The sequence below is a fragment of the Pteropus medius genome, unplaced genomic scaffold (assembly GCF_902729225.1).
Source record: "Pteropus medius unplaced genomic scaffold, Ma_sr-lr_union100, whole genome shotgun sequence".
In the NCBI taxonomy this organism is placed as follows: domain Eukaryota; kingdom Metazoa; phylum Chordata; class Mammalia; order Chiroptera; family Pteropodidae; genus Pteropus; species Pteropus medius.
In genome coordinates this window covers 6,682,306-6,709,148 of record NW_024340848.1, presented here as the reverse complement: position 1 = coordinate 6,709,148, position 26,843 = coordinate 6,682,306, and the positions used below count along the sequence as shown (strand labels likewise).

General features: G+C 35.4%; 1 protein-coding gene across 1 annotated transcript in view; it reads right to left on the bottom strand.

Moving 5' to 3' along the window:
* Positions 1-26,843, bottom strand: part of GPC6 (glypican 6) — a 984,775-nt gene that overhangs the window by 93,337 nt on the left and 864,595 nt on the right. The window contains exon 5 of the mRNA XM_039837677.1: positions 9,860-9,990. Coding sequence (XP_039693611.1) covers positions 9,860-9,990 — 131 coding nt within the window. The remainder of the gene's footprint in view (positions 1-9,859; positions 9,991-26,843) is intronic.

Sequence of the window (26,843 nt, the reverse complement as noted above, 5' to 3'; positions counted from 1 at the left end):
AGAGAGCGGAGGACTTTGTGTACAAAATTGTCAGGCTCGGCTCTCTCATTGTTGGTGGGCAAACTAAGAGCCATGGATTCTGGAGATAACTGGGCTCACATCTCAGGCAATGGCTGTTTCTTGTAGCAAAGTGGAAAACAGCTTGGGCTGTATGCAAAGCCTACCTTCCTAATTCTTCCACTCTGTCAAAATGGGAAGCAGCAGCACCCACACATTGCAGAGGTTGTATCTATCCCTGTCCCTAATTGTCTAGGCGCAGTGCAGAGCTGGGGGTTCTTTCTCAAAGTGAAGGTGAAATGTGAAGGGTGACATAGGTGTGCAAAGGGATGTCCATGTATCATTGGTAAATGTGAAGAAGTTAAAATATTTTTAAGAAACATTTCATTAAATGTAGTAGCAAGAAGAGCTACATCGTCACCATGGTACAAGATTGAAGTGTCATTCTAGAGCCTCATTTCACACACTTTTTTTCTGGTTCCTAACAGCATTCTGCTAATATACTATGAAGTGTTTTCCTGAATATAAATTTAAAACGTTTTAATAATGACTTCTTTCTTTAGCTATAAAATCATTATACTCATTACATAAACATTTTAAGTATCAGGATTTTTTATTTTTATTTTTATTAGTTTGTCAATTGTTTTCATGGAGTCTCATTTAAGAAAACAGGTTTTCATCCTTACGTCTCAGAAAAATCTCTCCTCTCATCTTCCTTCCCCTTTCCTTTCCTCTTCCCCTCCCTTCCTTTCTCATTCTCTTCCTCTCTTTCTCTTGCTCCCTGATACATGCATTTCTTTTCTTAAAGATTGATTACAATGGTCTTTTGGCCAAGTTTGCTGGCAAACTCTTAAGTCCCTAGATGGGTTCAGGATTTTGTGAAAAAATTCTTGGTTATACTGAATCAAGTCAAGTCATCGAGTTCAGTTTTGGCTGCTTTTCATTGGCTTCATTTTTCGAAAGCCAGCTACTGTTTTAGTTTTAAGGTTTTAAAAATTTACTCTGATGCTTATGCAGCTAGGTTCCAGAAAATATCAGATTTGTTACATACTTCTTAAAATAGTTTCTTCAATAAAAGCAAATTCTTTCCATTGGCTTGAGGACATAATTTTTTTTCTCTTTCCTTGAAGGTTTTGCATTCCTTAAATAACAGAACACCTTAATATTTCCTCCCAAATGGTGAGTAGTGGGGAGTTACAAGAAACTGAACAAAGCATATTTTGAGTGTGGAGAGAAAGAAACCCTAACTTTGTTGGCCTGGCTAAATGATGATTTCATACTGTATTAGTTTATAAGGTTTAAAGCAATTTTTAAAAGATCACTTTGCAGAATTTACATAAACATGCAAATTTCAGCATGTTTCATCTGTATCATCCATTCAACCCACCACACAACAAATATTTGTTGAGTGTCACTAAGGTCACACATAGGTGCTGGGAATATGCCAACTGGACATGTCCCTGTTCCCATGAGAGTTCTGACAATAAATCAGGCAATTACGATGGAATATAATAACTGTAATGAGAGTACCCATGAGGGGTAACTAACCCAGACTGGAGAGTCAGAGAAAGCTTCCTAGAATAGCAATGGTGTACCGGAACTAGCTCTTACTGGCTTACAAGACCATTTGTGAATTTTGCAAGCCAGTCATTAAACAAAATGATTATTAAAAGTTAAACTGTATAAACTAAAAATTATATAAATTACATCAAAAACAAAGTAATACATATTCAAAATATTACTTTCTAATTATTTTAGTATTATCTATACTCTTGGAGCTATGCCAATTATATATGGGGTTATTTATGTATAATTATGTCGTGTTGTGTTATACTCTGTGTTCAGTGATATCATGTTGATAGCTTGAAAATACCATAGTATTTGGCAAATACTACAAACTAGCATGTTTTTTGGCACAGAGAGCTGATTGTGCAAACATTTACTAGTTTACCATTGAATCTTGCCTGGAAAGTAACGAAATAATTGAAGTATACCTGGCAAATGATGTGTACTGGGGGTGGGAGATGGAGAGGATAGAATATTACAGGATGAGGAAACAGCATATAAAAAAGCATGAAGATGACAGAGGATGGTTCTGAACAACATATTGTCTAGTCCATATAGAGGTTCTCTTACCTCCCAGATTAAAAACTTCTGTTAGGACTCAGGCCGATTTGGTTTTATTCACTATTATCTTCGTGCTATCTAGTATGGCATTCAGAGGATAATCGATGCTCAATAACTACTTGCTTTAATAATTTAAGGTGAGGAGAGTGGTGAGTAGTGGGGCCAAAGGGGCAGGCTAAGGACCATATCATGTAGGGCTATGTATGGGCTCTATTCTAATGGCAACAGAGAACCATGGAAAGATATTGAGCAGAAGAATAATGTAAACTTATTTGCATTGTCAACGATCCCTCTGGCTACAGTGTGGGGAATGAATTGGAGTGTGGCAAAACCAAAGGCAGGAAATTAATTAGGAGGCTATAACTCCTGTGTGTGACGATGGAATTAGGGGAGCTACTATAAGTAGAGTTGAGAGACATTTAGAAAGACGATTGAATAGATTTCATTATGGACTGATTATGAGGTAAAGGAGAGGGGAAAGTTGAAGAGTCAGCAGGGTTTTTTGCCAGGACAAAAGAGAGGTAGGAAGTGTTCTCTGGGATAAACCCTGGGGGCAGGAAGGGTTCCTAGGAGGACTATGAGCTCCAGTTAGATAGGCATATTTGAGGTGGCAGGTGGAGGTGTGCAGCAGCCACTTTGATAAACAGGTGTGAACAGGAGAGTAATTTGGGATAGAGATTTGGGATAAAAACTCCTACTGTTGCTATAGCAAACAGAAAATTGAGTCCGAGGCACTCCAAATTGTCTACACAAGAATTCTTTTTGTCACCCACCCACATGAACCCCATGGTTTGAAAATGTTTTGTCTAGCTAACAGATTACATGTATTTGTAAATAATTTATTGATTTTCAATTTGTAAGACATCTAAGCTATTTGGCTAATGGTGTGCAAGACATATTCTTGGACAATAAAAGAGGTGAAATGAAAGAAATGTGCAAAATGTATTAGAAGAAAACATCTACAGAAAGTTATATATCATTCAGTTTTCTGGCAGAACAAGTAGCTATCAACGAACAGAAGTAGCTCCTTCAGACATTTAAATATAGGCTGGCTGGGGCAATGGCTCTACCGTGCTCACACCATATCCTTGAGTACAAGGAAAGTACTAAGAGCTGGGGATAACTGTGTATTTGTGAGACCAGGCAGAGGAGACTGAAATTTCTCTGACATGATAATCCACTGTCCATGGGAAGCGTGGTCCTAAGCCGTTCTCGTTAAGGCAGGAGGGCGTTGGAAGAAGATTTCTTTCGGGAGAGCAAGAGAGAACTTTCTGCTTCTCTGAGAACATAATGAGTGTCAAAAACCGAACTGAGTGTAAATCACCTACACTTAAGTATAGTATATTAAATGTAACCTTCTCATCTTTTGCCCTGAAGTTAAAGTGAAAGAAAATCTTAAGATAAATCTCCTAAGATTACAGATAATCAGGAGTTTCATTTTATCATCAAAAGGAGAAAAAAAAAATTAGTTTTATTTCTTTTACATGGAAGAAAAGTTAAAACTAGTTCGCTTTGGTGCATATCCTATAAATGCATCATAAGCATTTTCCTCAAACCTTCATTTTACTTTATAAAAAAGAGGTACCCCCCACCCTGTATCTAGCATCTGAAAAATCTGACCCTATTATTCTGGCCCTATGTTACAGACAGCAATTGAACAGATTCTGGTTTTCTGTATAAAAATGAAGAAATCAAAGAATAAAAAATATTTCAAGGTCACTACTTCTTGGTGAGGTATTATAAGTGAAAGCTGATGGGCAGAACATAAACTTTGAAATTTGAATAACCAGAGAAAGTATTCTGAATCTAGAAAGCATGAGAACTTGCTCTTTTCTTTTTAAAAGAAAACTAAAGAAATAGAAATGGGACATAAAGCTTTGCAAATAGTATGACCATTTGCTTTCTTCTCAGAGATCAGACAGAAGGGACCAAACCACTTGTCAATGGAGCAGAGCAATTGTTTTGCTAATGTAAGAATAATGTGATATTAGGCAGAGGTCACTGAAATATCTTTAAAACTCTTTGCTGGCATTGGCACGGCAAACAAGAACAGACTAGATGTTGGGTTGTCAACCTTTGTCTCCACCCACTCTGCTCTTCCCTTCAGCCTGCTTTCTTCTGAGGGTCTGTTCATTAGACATTTATTCAGAGCCATATCATACCATGTCATAGGCCAGGCAGAAATACCTATCCCTTTCGAAGTGGTTCTCTGCCATTAAAAATATCATCTTGCATGAATGAATTTAGATGCAGGTGTGTTTCTATTTAACCTGCTCTTCTGATCTTAGATGCTAATGATAAGTTCACAGACCATCATAAATGAGGTAAAGCCATAGAGTCCATGTTCTTTATAATTAACGTACCATAGACATTTTCAATAATAACTATTAAAATGCTTAACTTTTATGAGTGGTTTTCATTTGACATATTCCATACTAAGCATTTAATATGGATTATATCATTTTATTCTCCCATGACTCGATGAGCAGGTACTCCTAGAATCCTCATTTTTAATGTAAGTTAACTGAGTTTAGACAGAGAAGGAATTTGCCCTAAGTGACACAACTAGTAAAAACCAGATCCTGGATCTGTATGATGTCAAAATCTGATCTTATAACCTTTATGCTTTTCTAAAGAATACTAGACTAACTTCAAGTACATTTTAAGGATTTTCTATTCCTTACTGTTAAAATATCTGGCATTATACTTTCATACTCTGAATTCAACTCAGCAAAATAAAATGTTTCTTCCATGTGTAAAATGACATGTTTAGATGGTTCTCTGTATAATCTAAGACTGAGTAAGATATAGTTCCTGTCTTCTCATAATTTATAATCCCTGGAAGAAGGAGGTAAGTACAAAAGTAATCATGCTACAAGGATTAAAATGTTTACTGCCTTAAGAAGGGCACATGTAATACTGAGGCTCAAAGACAGGGAAGATAAACACTATCTTCTCTGAATAAACATATATTTATTTAAACTAAATTATAAATGTTGTCTTCGTAGTGGAAAGAAGATATTTTCTCCATGTGAATTCCCAAGATATTATTCATACCTAAAGATCCAGAGAAAAGAAAAATATTTGGATGCTAGGAAAAGAAACCTAATTATTAGTGAAGAGATAATATTAGTAAAATTATAAACTGTTAGAGCTGAAAAGGACACATTTCAATCAACCCCTCATTCTCCAGATGAGGAAACTAAGACTAGTTATAGGCAGAAACTATTATATTCTTTTTCCATTCTCTTAGGCTTTTTCATCTATATTTGATATGCAGATTCAGAAAGAATCGTCTGAAGAAAATTAAACACCTGAAGGCCATCCTGCTCTTCTGTAATGGGTTCTACTCTCATCTATAATAAGTATTAATTGAATGGATGGTTTCAATTGGAATATAATACGTCTTCCTTCTTAATTTAGATTATATCTGACAAACCAATTTTTTCCTGGATTAGGTTTGAAATTGCTCCTAATATAGTTAAATTATATTGAGTGAGATCAGTTTCATCTTCCCTGATAGGATAAGAAGGAATTATCAACACATCTAAAATTCAAAGGCAGAGACTCAGAAACTTTTGTTCTCTCTTCCCATGGGGGAATTTCCAAAAACCTGCAAAGTTCTTTGATTTGGGTGGGTAACAGAAGTGGTGGAATAATGAGAGTGTTTTCCTGTCTTTGATGAAGATTGTGAAGTTGGTGAATGTAATAAGCTTGGTTGGAGCTTGAAGAGCTAACAGCTTATGTTTCTTATTAGTAGGTTCCCTGTAGTATGTTTCAGGCAACAGCCATCCAGTGCTGATGAGTATCTGGTCCTGGTGGGAAGACGCTTACTGAGGAAACAGTGGCATATACTGGAAGATCTTTTTCTTTGGATCAGACAGCTCTGGGCTGTGATCCCAGCCCAGCCACTTGTTAGTTGGAACACCTCAAACAAGCTACTTCATCTCTCTAAATTTAACATTCTTTACCTATAAATTTAACATTTTTTTACTTACAAAGGAAATGAATACTTTATATTATTGCAGTGAAGATTCGAAATAGATATATAAGGCATCTAGAAAAGGAATGACACGAGAGCAGAGAATTTGTTTTTCCTCTACTATATTCTTCATGTCTGGTACGTGGCAGTGTATTTGTTGAATAAATACAGTAGGGGCTCAATTAATAGTAGCCATGATAATTATCATGGTTACTAGGTGATTATTTGTGTAAAAGAACCAATAAAAGTTTTAATATGCTATGTCCTCAGTCTTTAAAAATATACATATATATCATATGTCATATCATATTGTACAAAAGATATACAAATCAAGAATCTGAAAAGAGTGCCATAATATATTACCACAATAATATAACTTCATTATAAATATTGGTTGGACAATGTATTTTTTTAAAGGAATGTCAGTGTGCTTACTCCTAACAGCTTAGCCGTGGGCTAAATCAGAGAGGAAAAGGATCTGACAATACTTACAAAAACAGATCTAAGACAAGATTGGGTATGAACATACATGGTGGGATGAATCTTCTCATTGGTCTGTAAATATCACTAATTCATGATTTCAGTGATGAAGTACAAAAGATTAGCTAGCTGTTCCCTACTATAGATATAGTGAGAACCACTGCGTTAGAGAAGGGGGAGTTCTTATCTGAAACTATGGTGTGTTCATCTTTTGCCTCCAGAAAGAAGAAGAAAGAAAAAACTAGACTGTTATATTTTGTACTATTACAATCTCTAGGGAAGATTAGAAGCAATGAATGACGATCTAGATAAGAGAATTATTTCATTCGCATTTAGAATGGTGGGACGTTCTAGGCATACTTTAAAGGAAATCAGACAGAAAAACAGACAATTCAAGTCCTGCTGGCTTTACCACCTGTTTCCTTATCTTCTCATGTAAGTTTTGCTGAAAACTATTGCACTTTCTCTTAATACTTGGTCTATTCAGCAAATATTTACTGAACCCTACCCTTGTGTGAGATTGGCTTTGCAGGCACCCACATCATTTTCATGCAGTGACTAGCAATGTGGTTCTGCAGTCAGACACTTCTCTATATACTTACTTCTCAAGCACCATGAGACCTTTATAAATTCCTTAACTATTCTAAGCTTTGATTTCTCACCTGGAAAATAAGGGAGATCTATCTCATCGCAAGCATTGCTATGTTACAAAAAATAAACCGTATAAAGCACAGTACAGTCCCTGGCAGTAAGCGCTCAACAAATGGCCTACAGTTATAAATATTGTTGCTTTTCTGAAAGAAGCTCTGGAATGACTGCTGTAATAAAGTAAATGATTTTCCAAGGAGAAGTTGCCAGTAATATCCTGGAGTAAAAAGTCATTTTAACTTGTAAGGTTTATAACTCTCAGGATATCTGGCCTCCAATTAAGAAATAGTTTCTGACCTCACCAGAAGCTTGCCTATCAGTAGTTAACGAAGTCTCTGGTTATACAAATACTCCAACAGAAGTCTGGAAATTCAGAACTTCACATTTGATGAGACTGTTTATCAACAGTGACTTAGGGTTCCTTTGAAAAAGGAAAAATTCAACCATCCAGTTCTTAGCTATAATGTAGATTTTAGATGTTAGTGTATGCATAATTTCATGCATGTGGCTTATAGAGAAAATAAAACTACATATTTTCAAATTCTATTCTCTTGATGAAATAAAATGTCTTCTGGAACATACCCATTTCATCAGCAAATCCTGTTGTTGTTTCTGGCTGAATGTGTCCAAATTCCAACCACCTTTTACTTCTCCACTATATTAAAGTCTGCTTTTGGTCCTTCCTCCATACCCTCTTCCCCATCAGACTTTGCTTCCTGTCCTGCCCCTCTTTCCCGCAGGCCCTAATTGCCCTCCTTTCTCCCCCATTCTGTAACTCACTCCCTTCCCTTTTCTCTGTGTCAAGACTACCAGACACACTTTATAAAAAATGTTTCTAACTCATTTGACATTTTTTGTACCACTATTTTATGCCCGTCCATACCGTATCCTCTCATGTGAGTGTACTCTTACATGTCCCGTATTATTTCTACTCTCGATTTTGACATTTCTTACAAAGAAATGTGTCTTTTAAAAGTACAGTACTTGTGAACAGCCATACTATTGTAATATAGTTAGACAAATTCCACAAAAATGTCTCATCCATATTCTGGTAATAAAAGAAGTCTATCTGACCTCTTAGAGAATTTTTAATAGAATAATTTGACTTGAACACATATGCTCGCACACCAATGAAAACTTTTGCTTCTAAGAAGTGCGGGATGCTCTCAAGCCACAGACAGTTTCGTCCACATGTTTTCCATGTCCGATTCTCTAGAGCTTTTGAACACCAGGAACCTTAGCGCCTGGTCACTCAAGCATTGCTGGGATGTTAGTCTCTCAAAAAAACATTACTTTGTTTCTAGGCAATAGATTTGAGAGAAATAGATGAATGCTAGTTTTTCGCAGGAAAGAAAGAAAATAGATTTTCACAGAATCCCCAAATGTGCTATTTCCCTAACAGGTGACAGCAATTTGGAACATCCTTTTTACACGGGGTATCCCAAGCTCATTAAAGCCCGGAACTAGGCCTGTGAAAATCTCAGTCCATCTATTTCCCAAGCAAAGTGAGAAAAGGACCCAGGCCACATTCCTTCTTATCTTACTCGCTACCAATTCACCCTATAAAGCACAAATCTAGTTGATTCATACTCAGCCAAGAAGATATAGTATGAATTCCCATCCTAGTTAGATTCCATGGCTTCTTTCTGCTCTGTAATTTCTCCGCACCACCCATCCTCTCCTCCCTGATTGTATTTAAAGTCTCTTTCACAAAGAATTTTAAAGATCAAAGAAAGCTAAGTGTGCAACTCCTTGCCTGACATATTTTTGTGTCATTTAATGTTTCATTAAAATTTAATCACTTAGTCACCAGGTTTAAAAGACTGATAAAGATTTGGTTAGTGTTTCATGATAGGGAGACTGGTTAAAAAAAACAAAAAAACAAAAAAACAGAAGGGCATTATGAAGTTGTCGATGTGGTTAAAAGCGGGTAATGAAGGAAAAGGCTGGGGAACCATTGCAAACTTCTCAATTTTGCTTAAGGCGGTACTGTTTATCTTCAAATAGGTGGGGACAAATAAAAATTGTGCACCTGGTATTTGTGTTCTGCAGCTGCAAACCCAGAAGCTCTGTCTCATATGATTTATGAAAATGCACTACTACTTTTTTTTAATGTGTGCTTGACTTTATACAAGGGAGCATTTTCCCCTGAAGATACATTAATGAAGGTTACACTGTAGTCTTAAAAAAGGAAGTCAGATGGAATGTTTAATTATTTACAATTGAACATATAGAACACTTGCCTGGTTTGCACAGCTGAAGATATAATTAGAAGTTCCTCGAGAGAGAACAGGGTAAGGGTGTGTAGAAACTTCAAACATTAAAAGGAAAATTTCCCTCAAATTGCTCACAAATGTGAGGGATTAGTCAATATACTTGGGGCTCTCTGAAACTTTTTAGCAGCCAATAATTTCTTCATGATTGAGTAGTTGTGAATGAAAAGATTGCTTCCTTTCTCAATGCCATTTTGTTAGACATTTTTAATGAAGTAGCAAATTTGTAGCTTGACAGGAAAAGCCCACTGACAACGTATTAGAATTTATAATCCCAGCCGACATATCTGGTTACTCCATTTTTAGATTACTATACTTTCCTTATTAGTAGACATATGACTAATGCAAATACCTTTGCAGACACCTGCATGCTGTTTTCTTGCATGTTCATAATGGCTTCAGATATCTTGACATCTATAGGGTCCATGACCAACTCAATGTTGAATGGTCCTTCCAGTCGCTCTGCCACCAAGAGCATTGCATCTGTTAAAACACAGGAGCATGATTTACTTGAGAAGCGAGAGCTCCAGGTTCTTAACCTGTGTTTAAACATTTCCAACACAACTGGCTAAAAAATAACCATTCATTCAAAATTTGTGTTTGCTTTTATATAATCTAAACTGGAAAGGAAGGTTAAATCTTAAAGAAGTATTTTATTTCATTTGAAGATTTGAAATTATTACATGTATAAAATAAGGCCTGAAAATGAGAAAATTAGTTCAAATTAAGAGAGTAAAAGAGTTAAACATATCTAACTATTCCACAAGAACTAAAAAAAAACCAACCCCCCCTCCAAAAAAAAAAAAAACAATGTTAGATCAAGGATCAACTGCATTTCAAAAATGGAGTCTAATCTCTTCTGGAGTGTGGGGAAAATTGACAGTATTGGAGAAGAAGTGATAATTTGTGAATTTGGATGCACAAATGTAGACTCAATTGAAACATATCTATGTGTGTGAAGCATTTCTGGACTTCTTGAGAAAAACAGGCCTTGTCTCTACTTTGTGCTGTCATTCTACCTTGCATTCCTCTGTTGTTACACTTTGACACCCTCAGGGGTAGGGCAACTTCTCTTACTTGGTTTATTCAAGGCTTATTATGGTGCCTGTTGCACTGTAAGCTCTCAAAAAAATGTCTATGAAATTACAGTGAACTAAAGTATTGCTTGGGAAGTTTTAGTTATTTGCAGAAGATGGTAATAGCGATATGGAGACAAGAGCTATGAATTAGGAGTTGATAGCCCTGGGTTTTTGTCTTTGCTCTGTTACTAGTTGAATGGCTATAGAACAAGTCTCTGAGCTTATTGGGCTACAGATTAGAAAAGTATATAAAAGAACTGGTATGGAGGAGTCTTTCAGCATCTACAGTGAAGGGCAGATGTTCCTATGCCACTAAAAGTGGGCCACTTTTGTTTTTAGTTTCCAGGGCATAGTTTGGTAACTTATCTCCACGAAGACTGTCAAATACAACCTTCTGTGATGATGAAAATGTGGCTATTAAAACTTGAAATGTGGCTAATGTGAAGATTTAAATCGTTAATAAATTAATTTGCTTTTAATTCATTTAAAATATCTTTTTTTAATGATGATGAAAATGTGGCTATTAAAACTTGAAATGTGGCTAATGTGAAGATTTAAATCGTTAATAAAATAATTTGCTTTTAATTCATTTAAAATATGAGACTATGACTGCCATGTTAGGCAGTGTGATCTAGACTTTTAACATACGGACTCAATAGATCTCAAGTTTTTCAATCGTCAAAGCTTTTGGGAGCCAATCTTAAAACACTTTCTTTTCCCCCAAATAATACATGTTTATTATCAAACACAAAAATGTAGAAAAGAAAAACAAAGGAGAGAAGTATACCCATAATCTCTCTTCCTAGAATCACACTATAAACAGTTTGGTATATGCCCTATGTTTCCCCCTGCTGCCCCCTGTGCATGAATATTTTAAGCATGCAGCTGGAAATATATCATATCATCTGCTTTCTAAATGTAATATATTATTAATGTAAAACACTATTTATAGTAGCTGTTTTATAGTATTTGTGTAAGGAAAGCAAATTTTATTTTTATTATATATCCAACCATGCTCAACTAAAGTCCAACATGAAAACATTTTCAGGGTTATAAATAGTTATGAGTTAGGCATATGAGAAACCTTTTAAGAGAGATTTTTTTTCACAAGAAAGATACAGTACTGCTGGGAAGCAAAGAGTAACATTTTTAGAGCATTAGGCTTTGTGAACAGTATCAGCTTTTACACTGTCAACTGGCTTTCTCAGCCAGAGCCCATAACTGCGTCCTTGCTCCACTCCCTGTGGAATGACTGAGAGTAAGTGCATCCAGGGCAGCATTGGAGCATGAGATGAGGGAGGTTCCTCTGTCTCAGTCCAACCCCCCATGCTCTGTCTTATGTTATTCTTATGGACACACATGGTGTGAAAAACTTAGGTGTGAACAAGGACTCACAAAGATGATCTAACATTTTTTGATTTTTTTCCTTAGATAATGCAGACCTATATGTCTATGTCCCAGCAGAATTCTATAACAAAAGTAGTGATTTTTCCCTCTTATCGACCTAATTATCTGGTGATGTAGACAGATGATACATTTTTTGGTTAGAGTATTTTGATATTAAAGATGTTTTCTCCTTTAAGGTTTTAAAAGTTGGCTAACTGTTGCCTGAAAGCCAGTCTGTTTCTTTTATGTCTTTAGATCTATTTTGTGTGTTTATCAAAAATAATCTCCTTTAACACTAGACTATCCAGCAGGCTTTTTGATGAAGATTAATTATGAAAAATGAGTAAGTTTCTCTAAACAGGTGTTTTCTGCTAGAGGAATCAAGCAATCCTCGAACATGATAAAGAATTGGCACCATGGAGTTATTAAAAATGCAATTAAAGGAACTGATAACTATAGAATACCTAATTGTGTATTTTATATAAGTATTTGCATAAATCATTATATAGAGTGCTGGTCTATCACTGCCTATCTATCCAACATGAATGGATCGTGTAGAGAGAGTAATAATGTTGGCTATACTGTAAGTCTGAAAGCAGTTGTGCTCTGGGCAAGGACAAGTTTTTGGATTGGATCACAGTTTGAAATTATGGGGTCTAAAACGTCTCTGAGAGTTTCTTTTAACTGATTAAATTAAAACACTGCCTCTGTACCAGACATTCCCTTCAATAGATAAAGCAAAAAAAGTTGTTTGATTTGTGTGATGAGGTCGGAAAGTTTCCTTTGGTGATTTTAATCATTTTGTTCATTGCTTCTTCTCCACCACAGTGTGTGCTTTTGGGTTCCTGGGTTTGCAAACTCATCTTCTCTTTTTGACTCCTAGCTATGATAAAAGTGCTCCGGGTGAACTTCTCCCAAGATGTTGCCTGCTTGGTCTTGGAAAAAGGCAATCATATTGATGATTCTATATATTAAACACATAACCCAGTGGCCAAACTTACTCAAATTGCTTGTCCTTGTATTTTCATTTTTTTAAATCTCGATTCATTTGCTTTGTTATACAAACTAATTTATGATGATAAATTTTTGATGTAGGTTTATATCTGTTTATTTTTCTTTTAATTATGATTGCCAGTCAAAATATGCTACTTTATGTTGTTTACTATCTGGTTTAGGCTAATACTAATTTTAAAAATATGTATAATTGTGATAAATCAAGAAGAAACAAAAAGTCCGAACAGACCAATTACTACTAATGAAATCAAATTAGTAATAAAAAAACCTCCCCACAAACAAAAGTCCTGAACCAGATGGCTTCATGAGTGAGTTTTATCAAACATTCAAAGAAGAGTTGATACCTATCCTTCTCAAACTATTCCAAAAGATTCAAGAACATGGACAGCTCCCAACCTCATTTTACAAGGCCACCATAATCCTGATTAAAAAGTCAAAGACATTACAAAAAAAATTATAGCTCGATATCCCTGATGAATACAATGCAAAAATCCTCAACAAAATATTAGTAAACTGAATTCAGCAATATATTCAATAGATCATGCACCATGATCAAGTAAGATTTATTCCTGAGATGCAAGCTTGGTTCAATATTTGCAAATCAATTAAAGTGATACACAACAAAAACAAAATAAAAGATAAAAATTATATGATCATATCAATAGATGCAGAAAAGTATTTGACAAAATCCAGATCCATTTATGATAAAAGCCCTCAGCAAAGTGAGAATAGAGGAAACATACGTCAACATCATAAAGGCCATATGTGACAAACCCACAGCTAATATACTCAATGATGAAAAGCTAAGAGCGTTTTCCATATAATCAAAAAAAAGGCAAGGATGTCCACTTTCACCACTTCCATTCAACATAGTATTAGAAAGCCTAGCCGTTGCAATCAGACGAGAAAAAGAAATAAAAAGCATCCAAATTGGAAAGGAAGAAGTAAAACTGTTAGTATTTGCAGATGATATAATACTATATATTGAGAACTCTAAAGATTCCACCAAAAAACTATTAGAACTAATAAATGAATTCAGTAAAGTAGCAGGATGCAAAACTAATATTCAGAAATTGGTTGCATTTCTATACACTAATAATGAATTATCAGAAAGAGAAATTAAGAAAACAATCCTACTTACAGTTGCATCAGAAAAATAAAATACCTCGGAATAAATTTAACCAAAGAGGTAAGACTTATACTCAGAAAATTATAAGACGTTAAAGAAAGAAATTGAAGAAGACACAAATAAATGGAAGCATACGCTATGTTCATGGATAGGAAGAAATAACATTATTAAAATGTCTGTACTACCCAAAGCAATCTATAGATTCAATGTAATTCCTATCAAAATACCAATGATATTTTTCACACAACTTGAACATATAATCTTAAAATTTATATGGAGCCACAAAAGACCACAAATAGCCACAGCAATGTTGAGAAAGAAAGACGAAGATGAAGGTATTACAGTACTTTATATCAAACTATACTACAATGTTACAGTAATCAAAACAGCAAGGTACTGGCATAAAAACAACCACATAGATCAATGGAACAAAATAGAGAGCCTAGCAATGAACCTACACCTATATGGTCAATTAATCTATAACAAAAGAGGAAAGAATATGGAATAGGGTAAAGATGGTCTATTCAATAAATGGTATTGAGAAAATGAAAGTAGACCACCTTCTTATAGCATATACAAAAATAAACTCAAAAATGGATTAAGGACTTAAATGTAAGACCCTAAAATGTTAAATTCCTAGAAGAAAACACAGGCAGTAAACTCCCTGACATTGCTCTTAATAATATATATTTTTTCTGACATGTTGCCTCAGGCGAGGGAAACAAAAGGAAAGATAAATTGAACTACATTAAACTAAAAAGGTTCTGCGCAGCTAAGGAAACCAGCAACAAAACAGAATGACAAACGACTGATTTATCTGATAAGGGGTTAATATCCAAAATTTATAAAGAATTTAGGCAACTTAACACCAAAAAAATTAACAATCCAATTAAATCAGCAGAGGACCTGAATAGATATTTCTCCAAAGAGGACATACAGATGGCCAATAGACACATGAAAAGATGTTCAATATCACTAATCATCAGAGAAATGCAAATTAAAACCTCACACCTGTCAGAATGGCTATCATTGATAAATTCAGCAAATAACAAGTGTTGGTGGGATTGCAAATTGTTGCAGCCACTATGAAAAACAATATGGAGGTTCTCTCAAAAATTAAAAATAGAACTACCATATGACCCAGCAATTCCACTTCTGGGTATTTATCCAAAGAAATCCAAAACACTAATTTGAAAATATACATGTATCTACATTCATTGCAGCATTATTTATAATAGCCAAGATATGGAAGCAACCTAAGCGCTCATCAACAGACAATTGGATAAAGAAGATGTGGTACTATATACAAAGGAATATTACTTGGCCATTGAAAAAACTGAAATCTTACTAAGTGAAATAAGACAGAGAAAGACAAATATCATATGATCTCATATGTGAAATCTAAAGAACAAAACAAACAAACAAATAAAACAGAAACAGATTCACAGATGCAGGGAACAAGCTGATGTTTGCCAGATGGGAGGGGGTTGGAGGTGGAGTGGAAAAGGTGAAGGGATTAAGAAGTACAAATTGGTAGTTACAAAACAGTCATGGGGATGTAAAGTGTAAAGCATATAGTCAGTAACATGATAATAGCTATGTATAGTGCTAGATGAGTATCAGACTAGTCAGGGAGATAACTTCATAAATTATATAAATTTCTAATCACCGTGCTGTACACCTGAAACTAATATAAAATAATTTCGAATGTCAACTGTAATTGAAAAATCAAAAAGGGGGGCAGTTAAAAGAAATAAGATAAAAAATTATGTATTAATAAAAACACTTTACTAAGTAAAACTAAATTCTCCTTTAAAGACTCAAAAGCAATACAGACTGGCTCAAGATCTCAGAATTATCATTAAGAGTAGTAATGTGCATACAGTTAACAATACTGAACTGTGAACCTAAAAATTCGTTATGTGTTTTTACCACAATAAAAATAGTAGTGATGATTATTAAGTTGATTATTGATTATATTTTGGGACAACATGGATGAAACTTGAAGGCATTATGCTAAGTGAAATCAATCAGACAGAGAAAGACGAATACCATATGACATTACTTGGAATCTAAAATAAACCCTGAACTCACAGAGACTGAGAACAGATTAGTGGCTGCCAGAGGCAGAGAGTATGGGGTGGAAGAAATAGGTGAAGATAGTCAAAAGGTACAAACTTCTAGTTGTAAAATAAGTCACTCTTGGGAATGTACATAGTCAACAGTACTGTATTGTACATTTGAAAATTGCTAAGAAAGTATATGATTCTTAAAAGTTTTCATGAGAAAAAAATTTCTAACTACATGCGATGGATGCTAACTAGTCTTACTATGTTAATTATTTTGCAACATATAAATATATCAAATCATTATGCTGTATACCTTGGACTAATACAATAAATGCTATGTGTCAATAAAAAGGTCTGAAAATACATATCTCTTATGATATAATAATCCCTCCCCCAAGTTCCCATTTTTATTCTAAATATGCATGACAGGATTCCTCAGGGCCATAAAAGGAAAAGCAGCTGTTCAGAAAACACCTCTACTATTTTGCATTTCCGCTATAAAGGGTCATGCTTATAGCTTTTGCCATTAGGAGTCTAGTTCATACAAATTAACAGGTTAGAAAGTGGCAGTGGTGCCCAGAGTCCTTCAGCCCCGGGAATAGGAAAAGCCCTGGTAGCAAACGGCTGCAATCGCTGAGCCCCAGACCCCAGTTGGCAAGAGGGTCTGTGTGGACCATTGAGCAACCAGTTGCGTTTCAGAGTGACTGGTTTGTCTCCCATCTGTTATCAGGCAAGCTCCCCTGGTGTCAAGAAAACCTCCCTCTCCTTTGGGGCTGAGGAAAGCCATATTTCTCTTCTCAAAGTGAAGGAAACACAAAATACTTCTGTGACACCAAGGCAGTAGTTGGTAAGCTTCTCTGAAACTAATTAAGTCAGAACATGGCCATAACTTACTCCAGAGGCTGCCATCCTGTGTTATCTTAATTATCTCCATGCCGTTTATACTTTGAAATATTTGGAATGTTATTTTTAACTGTGTTCTTGGAGCTATTTTCTATTGCCAATTAAACCAGGCCAGTATTAGGATGTCAGCTAATGATCATCTGATTTTTTCTGCACATATCTCCTGTGTTGTTCAGTTTTATTTATTTTTAAGAAAAAAACTTTTGTCTTACTCAGGCAGTATATGTGACTTCTGTTTCTAAATGGAGAATGAAATTTAGATAGATTAGAAATAACTGGTATGAAGCCTCGGTATGAAGTTCTGACGTACACAGAGATGTTATGACTATGTGTTAGCACAGGAGGCGTGTGTATCAGCTCAAACAGAAGGTGTTATGCAAAAATGAGGAGCCAGGCTGCAGGAAAAGCTGCACCTCTGGGCCAAGCATTCTGCTCATGGAAGTGTTACTTCTGGTTAAGAGTGAGGAAACCTGATTAGATAGAGTCAGGTGCCTGCCTTTCCATTTAGGCCCTTCCATTAAATGGTTGAGAGATAATGTGTGTCACTTAATTCACAAAGTCCCATTTTCTTCATCTGTGAAATAGAGATTATGACAATGTCTGCTTAATAGTGGTGGTTAGGCATCAAATGAGGTGTTGCCTGTAAAGTTGTTAGCGCAATGCCTGGCAGATAATTAGCTCTCAACAAAGGTTAGCTATTATAAGGCACTTCCATTGGGCAGTGAAAGAGATAAAAAGAAGAAATGACTTGTAAGATATTTTGGCAGAAGTATTGACAGCAATGTGAAGACAAAAAAGCAAAAGGCACACAGATGACTTTAAGATGTATAGCTGGTGCTCTTTTTTATATTAAATCGATGTTTTGATTGTAGCTGCTTTGATCATTACCAAGAGATACAAAACTGCATTTTTTTTTCATGATGTGCCCCTTTACCAATTAAAGATGACTGCCTTGAATCTGGGTGGGCTGTGACTGCCATGACCAATAGCATACAGTGGAAGTGACATTGCCAGTTTCCAGAGCATATATTTAAGAGACTGCAGGTTCTAGTTTCTGTCTCTTGAAAGACTATTCTGAGATCACCTGCTGGACTGGCCACATGTAGACACCCAAGTGACAGTTCCCACTGGGCCCAGATCTCCAGCCACTCCTGCTGTTATAGTTGGAATATTTGTGTTCCCCCCAAAATCCATATGTCGAAATATAAGCTCCAATATGATAGTTTTAGGAGGTGGGCCTCTGGGGGGTGACTAGGTCATGAGGATGGAGCCCTCATGAATGAGATTAGTGCCCTTATAAAAGAGGCCCTAGAGAGCTCCCTCACCCTTCTGACACATGAGGATACAATGAGATGACTATGAAGTAGGAAGTGGGCTTTTACTAGACACTGCATCTGCTGGTGCTTGATCTAGGACTTCCCAGCCTCTAGAACTACGAAAAATAAAAGTTTGCTGTTTAAACCACTTAGTCTATAGTATTTTTGTTATAGCAGCCCTAATGGACTAACACATCCACCAAGGTGCCAGACATATGGGTGAGGCTGTCTACAACCTTCCGGATCAGCCCATCTGTCAGCTGATTACCATCTGGTAATCTCAGTCAACACCACGTGGTGCTTGCTGAAGAATCAGCCAGTTGTGTCTTGCCTGAATTCTCTATCTATAGTACTGTGATTTTTAATAATATAATTGTTATTTTAAGATGTTAAATTTGGGGATAATTTATTTTGTAACAATAAGAAACTGAAGAAGCCAAATTACAATATTTACAAAATACACAGTAATTCTTTCTCACTATTTGTTTGACAGGACTCAAATATTCAGAATTCTAGTCAAGTAATATTTGACAAATTTACCATTTATGATGTAACCCCTGTTTACTGACACTGCAATGGTCAATAGAAAATAAACTGTTGCCCTAAACAAAACATTCAAAAAGAATTTGCTCCCAGTCCATAAAGTGTTAAGGTATAACATTATGGTACACCGAATACACACCAGCTTTCCTCAGATAAGGATGTGTATATATATATATTTCCTCTGGGATCTGAGCATGAAAGAGATATAGAGCAGATTTGTAAGAAGGCAAATACTCTGATTTTTGTCTAAGTATCTGACTTTATGAAGAGTAAGTAAAAGCTCAGACTGGGAGCTAGACATTATCTCTGATCTCTGGATGTCATTGGAGTGAAAGTAATTGCTGCAGAGACTTCTGAATGTTTCATGCTCCTCTAAGGATATAAATATTAAGTATGATTTCATATGATCAACATATGTTTTTAATTTACTTCTTGAGAAAAGGAGACGTAAAATCAGAAATAATTGTGCTGAATGTTGATTTGAACTTGTAAGAATGATTTTCAAACTGTTCAAGAAGATAAAGCCTTTTCCTTTGTCAAAGGAGGTGTTACTAAGCTTTTTCTAAGTAATGATAGAATAGAAATAACCTTGAAAATTCAGTCAAGAGGGGTTGGGGGAAATTGAGTGAAGGGAATCAAAAGGTACAAACTCCCAGTTATGTGTTAACACAGCATGTGATTATAGTTAACAGTACTACATTGTATACTTGAAAGTAACTAAGAAAGTAGGTGTTAAAAATTCTCAACACACACATACACACACACACACACACACACACACCAGGTAACTATATGAGGTAATGGAGGTGTTAACTAACCTTATTGTGATAATCATTTTGCAATATATACATGTATCAAATTGTCATGTTGCACATCTTAAACTTACACAATTTTTTATGTTAACTCAATAAAGGTGAAAAAAATCGTAAATTTAATTGAAATAAGCTCAATTTAACCTAATAAATATTTACTATATGCCAAGGAGTATCACTATGTCATTATGAATTGGTGGTAGTGGGAGTACAGAAGCAGTCTACAGTTGCTACATTCATGGTATTTAGAATCTTTTTGAAGTGACAAAGGTGAAAATACATGAACATTAAAACTTTTTTCTTCCTCTGAAGTAAATTTGAATTAAGATAACATGTCATTTCAAAATTCTCATTAAATCTACTCTAAAAAATAAAATTTATAAGCACAATATAGTTTATTTTTTTATTGGAATTCCATAGCCTCCAACTTTGGTTTTTCTTCAGAAGCAATGCTCACCCTCTCTTACATTTGCAATACCATTGTTTTAGCCTAACCAAGATATTTCCCCTACTATGATGCAGACAATAAAATAAAAAATAGGAATAAAAAAAAAAGCAATTTTACAAGTACCCTAGTATATTCATTCATACTAAACTAGCACCCAGTTTAGTTATTCGTTAAAAGAAAATTTAAAAAAAAACCTGCTTCAGGGTTTATATACAGCCTCATTTATGCCCATGGCACGAATGTAATTAGAAAGATCTGCTTTCTCCTGTGGCTTGAGGGAGATGGGCACACTCAGTATATATGACCTTTGTTTTCACCCAAGTTGATTAATTAAAATTCTTGTGAGATCTTAGACAAGAACGTATTTTAGGAGAGGTCTAGAAAGAGAGCACAGCTAGTAGGGACTGAGGGAAAAAATAACAGCAGGCAGACATGATCTGAATAACCGGAAAAGAGAACATGAACTTACCTAGTCAGAAGGTCCATGTCACCTTTTTTAGAGTTTACTTAAAACATTTTTTTTGTTTTGTTTTGTTTTTAATGCAATTCTATAGCCAAGACATTTCATTTTTGGAATTCTGATTCTTAAAACTGCCAAACGAAGAGAATATTTTCCCTTCGTGGGACTGTATTTCTGATTTTTTACACTAATCTCTTACTACCTCTGGTTTTGCTGCTCTGTAATCTCTTCTCTGACATTGCAAACAGAGCTGTCCTTTAAAAATGCAAATCCGATGAGGTCACTGCCTTGCTCTAAAGGTTGTCATTGCCTTCAGGACAAAGTCAAACGTCCTAATCTGGCATAAGAAAGGCCCTTCACAAACTAGTCTCTGTCCATTTAGCAGCCTTGCCTACCACCACCTCCTTGCCGCTCCCATCTCCCACCTCCCACCCAATACTTTTCCTTTATAGCTCCATCATAACTCTTTAAATGTCATTGAGGTCCCCTACACACCAGTGTAATCTAAAATCGATGACTGACAAGTTATTCTAACCACAACCTTGCTCTCATTTCACCTGCTCAAGAACTTCCGAGGGTTTGTTTAAGATTCGTAATCAGACTCCACCCCTTGCTTCTAAATTCATTTCTCACTACTCAACATGTCCCACAGTTTCCTGCTGTTACAAATAATGCCACAGTGAGTATCTTTGAAATTAATTTATTTAATTTAATAAATCTGTTGGTTAAAGTCATAGAAGTGAAACTGCTGGGTCAAGGATATGAGCATTTAAAATTTTGATAGTGTCCAAGTTCTCTCTGTAAAGACTGTGCCTGTTTACATCCCCAGTAGCAATACATGATCATGTCTGGTTCTCTAAGTCTCAAACTTTTGATGCTGTTAAGATCAGATGTTTAGGTCTTTGCCAACCTGATAGCATAAGATATTGGCATCTCAGTGTGAAGTTTCCTCATTATAAGCAAGGTTCTTTATGTGTTTAAACTATGTTGAAAAGCATTACTATGGCCTTTTCTCTTCATAGTGTTTGTTCACTTATTTTTCTGTTGGCTTATTAATCATTTATATTGATTTAAATAAATTTCTTTTAAAAAATACATTAAAGACACCAGCTCTTTTGTGACATGAGTTACCATTTTCCCTCTAGTTGCTGTTTATCTTTTGATTTTGTTCACGTGATTTTTTGTTTGTTTTTTTGTTTTTGTTTTTGTTTTTGCTATGCAGAAATTTAAAATTTAATTTACCAATCATTTATTTACATTTTCTTGGTCTTGTATCATATGTACACAGGCTTTCTCTTGTCCAGGTTCACCTCTATGGCCTATTCTACTGGCATTCACATTTTCACTCACTAACTTTCTTGTTGTTTCTTGAATACAGGCCAGACACTTTCCTGCCCCAGGGCTTTGCATTTACTGTTTGTTTCTTTTTCCTTGAAAACTTTCCTGCTCGATATCAATATATCTCTTATTTTCTTTCAATTTCTACCCAAATGTCACTTCTCAGGAAAACCTTCTCTAACGACCCTGTAAACTCCCACTCTGATCTGATCACTTTATTCTTCATAGCACTTAATACTTGCTGAATTATTATATGTATATTTGCTATTGGCTCTCTTTCCCCACTATTATGTAATCTGCAAGGGGGCAGGGACTTCATCTTTGTTGTCCACTTCTACAGTCTCAACATGAAGAATACTTAGAATCTAAGAGCTGGTAAATGAACATTTGTTAAATGAATTATTAGAACAAATTTTAAAAATCTTCCTATATTTTCTTCTAGTAACTTAACAAAAAGTAACTTGCTCCCTGCCTTCTTGCCTCCCCTTCTCTATTTCTCTGTCTTGCACACTATCGTAAATGCCTGAAAAGCTTGATTATCATTTCCTACAGGATGAATAGCCCCTAGGTGGCTTTTGATGTGTTATAAGGTAGATGAAGGGTTTCTGTGGGAATTCAGAATCTTATTGTACTTTTTTATTAGACAGAAATAACTTTTTAGATCTTTTAGCTTGAAATCGAAAAGTATGACTGGTTTTCGTTCTGTCAGAGGTCATTTCTAGATTAATGTAAAAAAAAATGTTGTTGACATTCTGGGCTTTACCAACCTAGATAATTCTTGCTGTTTCTCACTGCAAGTTGTATTAACAATCAAAACAATCTCTGTGATAATTGTCATTTTTGGTTCTTCCTTGTAATTTGTCTGCATTCACTAAACATCAAATCGATGATCACCTTTTTCTTTCTATTTTGTAAACTTTGTACAGTGTTTAGGTTCATAAAACAACAAAACAAACAAACAACAAAATAAAAAAAGATCAGGTCATGATAACAGGAGTCAGATCTAGCTAAAGAAATCATATACGACAGAATTAGAACAATAGAAAATGGAAGTAAATAATTAGGTGCAATTTAAAACAGTACACAGGTATCTGCTTCAAAAATAAAATGGGGGCAGCCGTGCTGAATAATTACAATAATTAAGAACTAAGGCCAAATTAAAAAAAATTTAATAAAATAACTGTTTACGTTGAAAACAAATCCGGGAAGAGGAGGAGAGAACAAATATACAAACTAATTTAATTCTGAAACCAGTGCAAACAAAGAGGCTATTTTTCTTCAACATTGTAAAAGAAAATGCAAATTCTGGGGGAAAATAGTTCACTAGCAGTCCTAGCACAGCACAGAAATTAGAATCTACAGGACTCATTTTCAGATGTTAGATTCTGTTTAGTAGAATGATACATTGCATTTCATAAAAATATAATATATTCACATAAGTATCATCTTATTGCTATATTATGTCTTTGAGATGTTTAATTACATCAAAGGCAGAAGGATTGGGCCTTGTACGTCATGAGTTTGATAGACCTCAAAGTGTATACTACCAACCATAACCCTTTATTCAATTCTTTAAAAATTTATCTATCTATTTATTTATTTATTTATTTAATTGAAGAAATAATTTAAATTTTCCCCCCCATTTACTTTCCCCTCCCCCCTAACCTCTGGTAACCACTAGTCATTGTCCATGTCCATAAGTCTTTGTTTTTATTTAAATTTTTATTGCTGATTCTTCATATGAATAATTTTTTGTCATTTGTATCTAGGAATGGACAAGGAAGTCACATCGATCTATTGCATTTGACTTGATGATGACTCAGAATTTAAGGGGTAAAAACTTCTTAAAGATCTTTCTGAGAACAGAACCTCATCTTTATTTTTCCATCCCTGGTGCCTCCTATAGGATTTTGGCATCTAGGATATTGACTTAGATCAGCCAGTTGGCTTTATAGTTTAGGAAACCAGAACCCAAAGAAGGAAGGCAAATCACTTAATGTAAACAGCAGCTCCTGGACCAAAAGCCCTTGTCCTCTCTTGCTCTGTTCTATGGGGCACCATGATTCTGACTTGCCCTTGACAAACTTATAAAAGCACTCACATTCCTCCTTACTCTTTATTAACCTGCACATCACAGTTCAGTTACCCTGAATCCTTTATCAGCATAGATGGTCTTTATAGTCTCCCTAAGAGGCAGTATGGAGGTGAGGTGTGATTGGGAGCTGTGTGTTGGGGACCAGAAGCCTAGTGCCACCAGATTCTGTGACCTCAGGCAACTTGCTTAACCTTTGTGATTCTTGGTGTCCCTTCTTTTTACAGGGGCTCTTCTTACATCACTGTGGGAATTATATGAAACACTAAGCATGTAGCACAGCAAATGTTGTGACATTTATTGTTGTTATATTATGATTATTATATCTTCATGGAGAGGAGGATTTTTTCATTTCCCAACAAAGTTAATTTTAAAAGTTTGATTTCATCATTCATGAAGCTGTAAACCCTAACTGACAGAAAACAGTATTTAGTCTGACCCCTTTATTTTACAAAGAAAGTCTCTGAGTTCCAGCGACACAAGGGGTCAAGTGATTTGGCTGGGCACAAATGGCAAGGCTGGGAACACTGTCCGGTTCTCTGTCTTTCATCTAGCTGTCTTTCTGGTCCATTATAGTGCCTTCTGCTTTATAATCAGGCAATCTATCATTAAGAAGCATGATCAATTAAAATATTTCAGGTGTCAATGAACTAAAAAAGTCTAAACTTTTTGCCAGCATATTGCAGTTAAAGCAATTCTCCTATTTTTCTCTTTTTTTTTTGTCCTAGAAGTTAATAAAGCAAATCACCCAGAGACCATTTGTTCCTATAGTACAAGAGCTTGCAACCTATATGGAATGAATCATGCACCTCTCCCAGAACCAATAAAAAATAAATAAATGAAAAGTCAGGTGTGTTGTCAGAATTCCCTGCTGGTTCTGGACAGAGTGATTAGTGAGCTATTCAGCAAGCAATGGGAACTCTTTTCCCCTACTTGTGCGTGTGCTAGTATTATTAAAAAATATATTTTTTTATTATCTTGTTGCTCAGTGCCATGGGAACCAATGGGATAAAGAAAAAAAGGGCAGTATGGCCTCTATCATGGGTCACCAGACCCGAAGAAAAAAAGCTAGATTGTTTAAGAAAAGAAAAAAAAAACAACAACTCATTTTAGGTGTCAACTTCATTTATTCTCATCTCTGATTCGTCTTGTGAAATGGCAAGGTAACTTTTGTTATTTCTTCTGTCTTTACATCTTGCTTAAAGTTATCTTTAACACATGCTCCATGGTGAAGACAAAGATCACTTTCCAACTAAAGCGGATGAGGGAAGGGGGAAGGGAGTGAGGGAGAGAGAGAGAGAGAGAGAGAGAGAGAGAGAGAGAGAGAGAGAGAGAGAGAGAGAGAGAGAGAGAGAGAGAGAGGGAGAGAGGGAGAGAGAGAGAAGCTGACACGCTGACACACTATAGAGAGGGGGTGAGGACTTCAGTAGCATTTCAGTAGGCTCGGGCCTGCTACTTCTCTAATAGCTTCAGAACACAGAGAGTCATTTTATTTTTACAGTGTCTCCATGATGTAGGAAGTACTATTATTTTCTTTAATGGCTGTGGAGGCTGAGATCCCAGTGGTGAATTAGCTTGCCCATGGTCTCATAGCTTGTGAATGGTTAGGGTAGGTCCTGTTCAGAGAAGGCCAGAGCTCATATCAGTGAATTTCTTGAACTTGTCATTCTAGCCAAGGAGACCTACTCAGCTCTCAGGTAGGTGGACCTGAAGGGGTATGTGCTCTGTTAAGCAGGGTGAGGCAGGGAATATTGCCTGCTCCAAGGCATTCAAATTGCATTATTTGGTCCCATTACTTCATGCAGTTTTGTTAAACAAACAAGTCTCTCTGGAAACTTCAGGCAGAAGCCCTTATATTGCAAGTTGTGAGTTCACGTTTTCTTTTTCTGGGCCTTTCTTAATGTTCAGACCCTTCTAGAGCTTATCATTGAAAAGTACCTCATCGATTATGACAGTGCAGTGGTATATTCTGTTCTTAAAACTTGTGTATGATTTACGAAGGTATATTTGACACCAGTCATAAATTTAAAGATAACTTCATTTATTTGGTTTTCAGAAAGATATAACTACTTTTTTATTACATTCCTTTTTATGCTGAAGAATATATTAGCTGAGTTGAAAGGAAAGATTTTAGACAACACTCACTTCCTTTTGATCATGAATCTGCCCCGGAGACCTAAGCCAGGGTGTGGATAGTCAACTGCTCATTGGACATTTCTACTGGGTGTCTATTTATGTAAGTTTATCATACAAAATTTGGAAAATACAAAACAACAACAAAAAAGGAGAGAATAAAGTAATCTATAGTCTACCAAGACAGAGATAACCATGGATAATATTTTGTGGTATTTCCTTCCAGTTGTTAATTCCAATTTCTAATATTAGGGTCAGGCTATATAGCAGTGTTTATTCTCTATTTTCAGTTCAATAACATATAAGTAGATATCCCCTTATTGATCTATGAAAACATCCTTTTTATTGTGCATAATATTGCATGTCTTCAATGCACTCTAATTTCTATAATCATTATTTTTTAGTTGGCTTTATACATTCTTACCAGATTTTGCATTGTTATGAAATATAGTTTTTATCTCTGATTTGTTCTTATTTCTGATGATTAAATTAAATTGATTTTAAATCGACAGTTACTTATTCAAGAACTAAGTAGCATGAACATACATTCTTATGAATAAATATAAAGAGTTCTAACTTTAATATGAAGAAATATTTTTAATATAGAGACATAA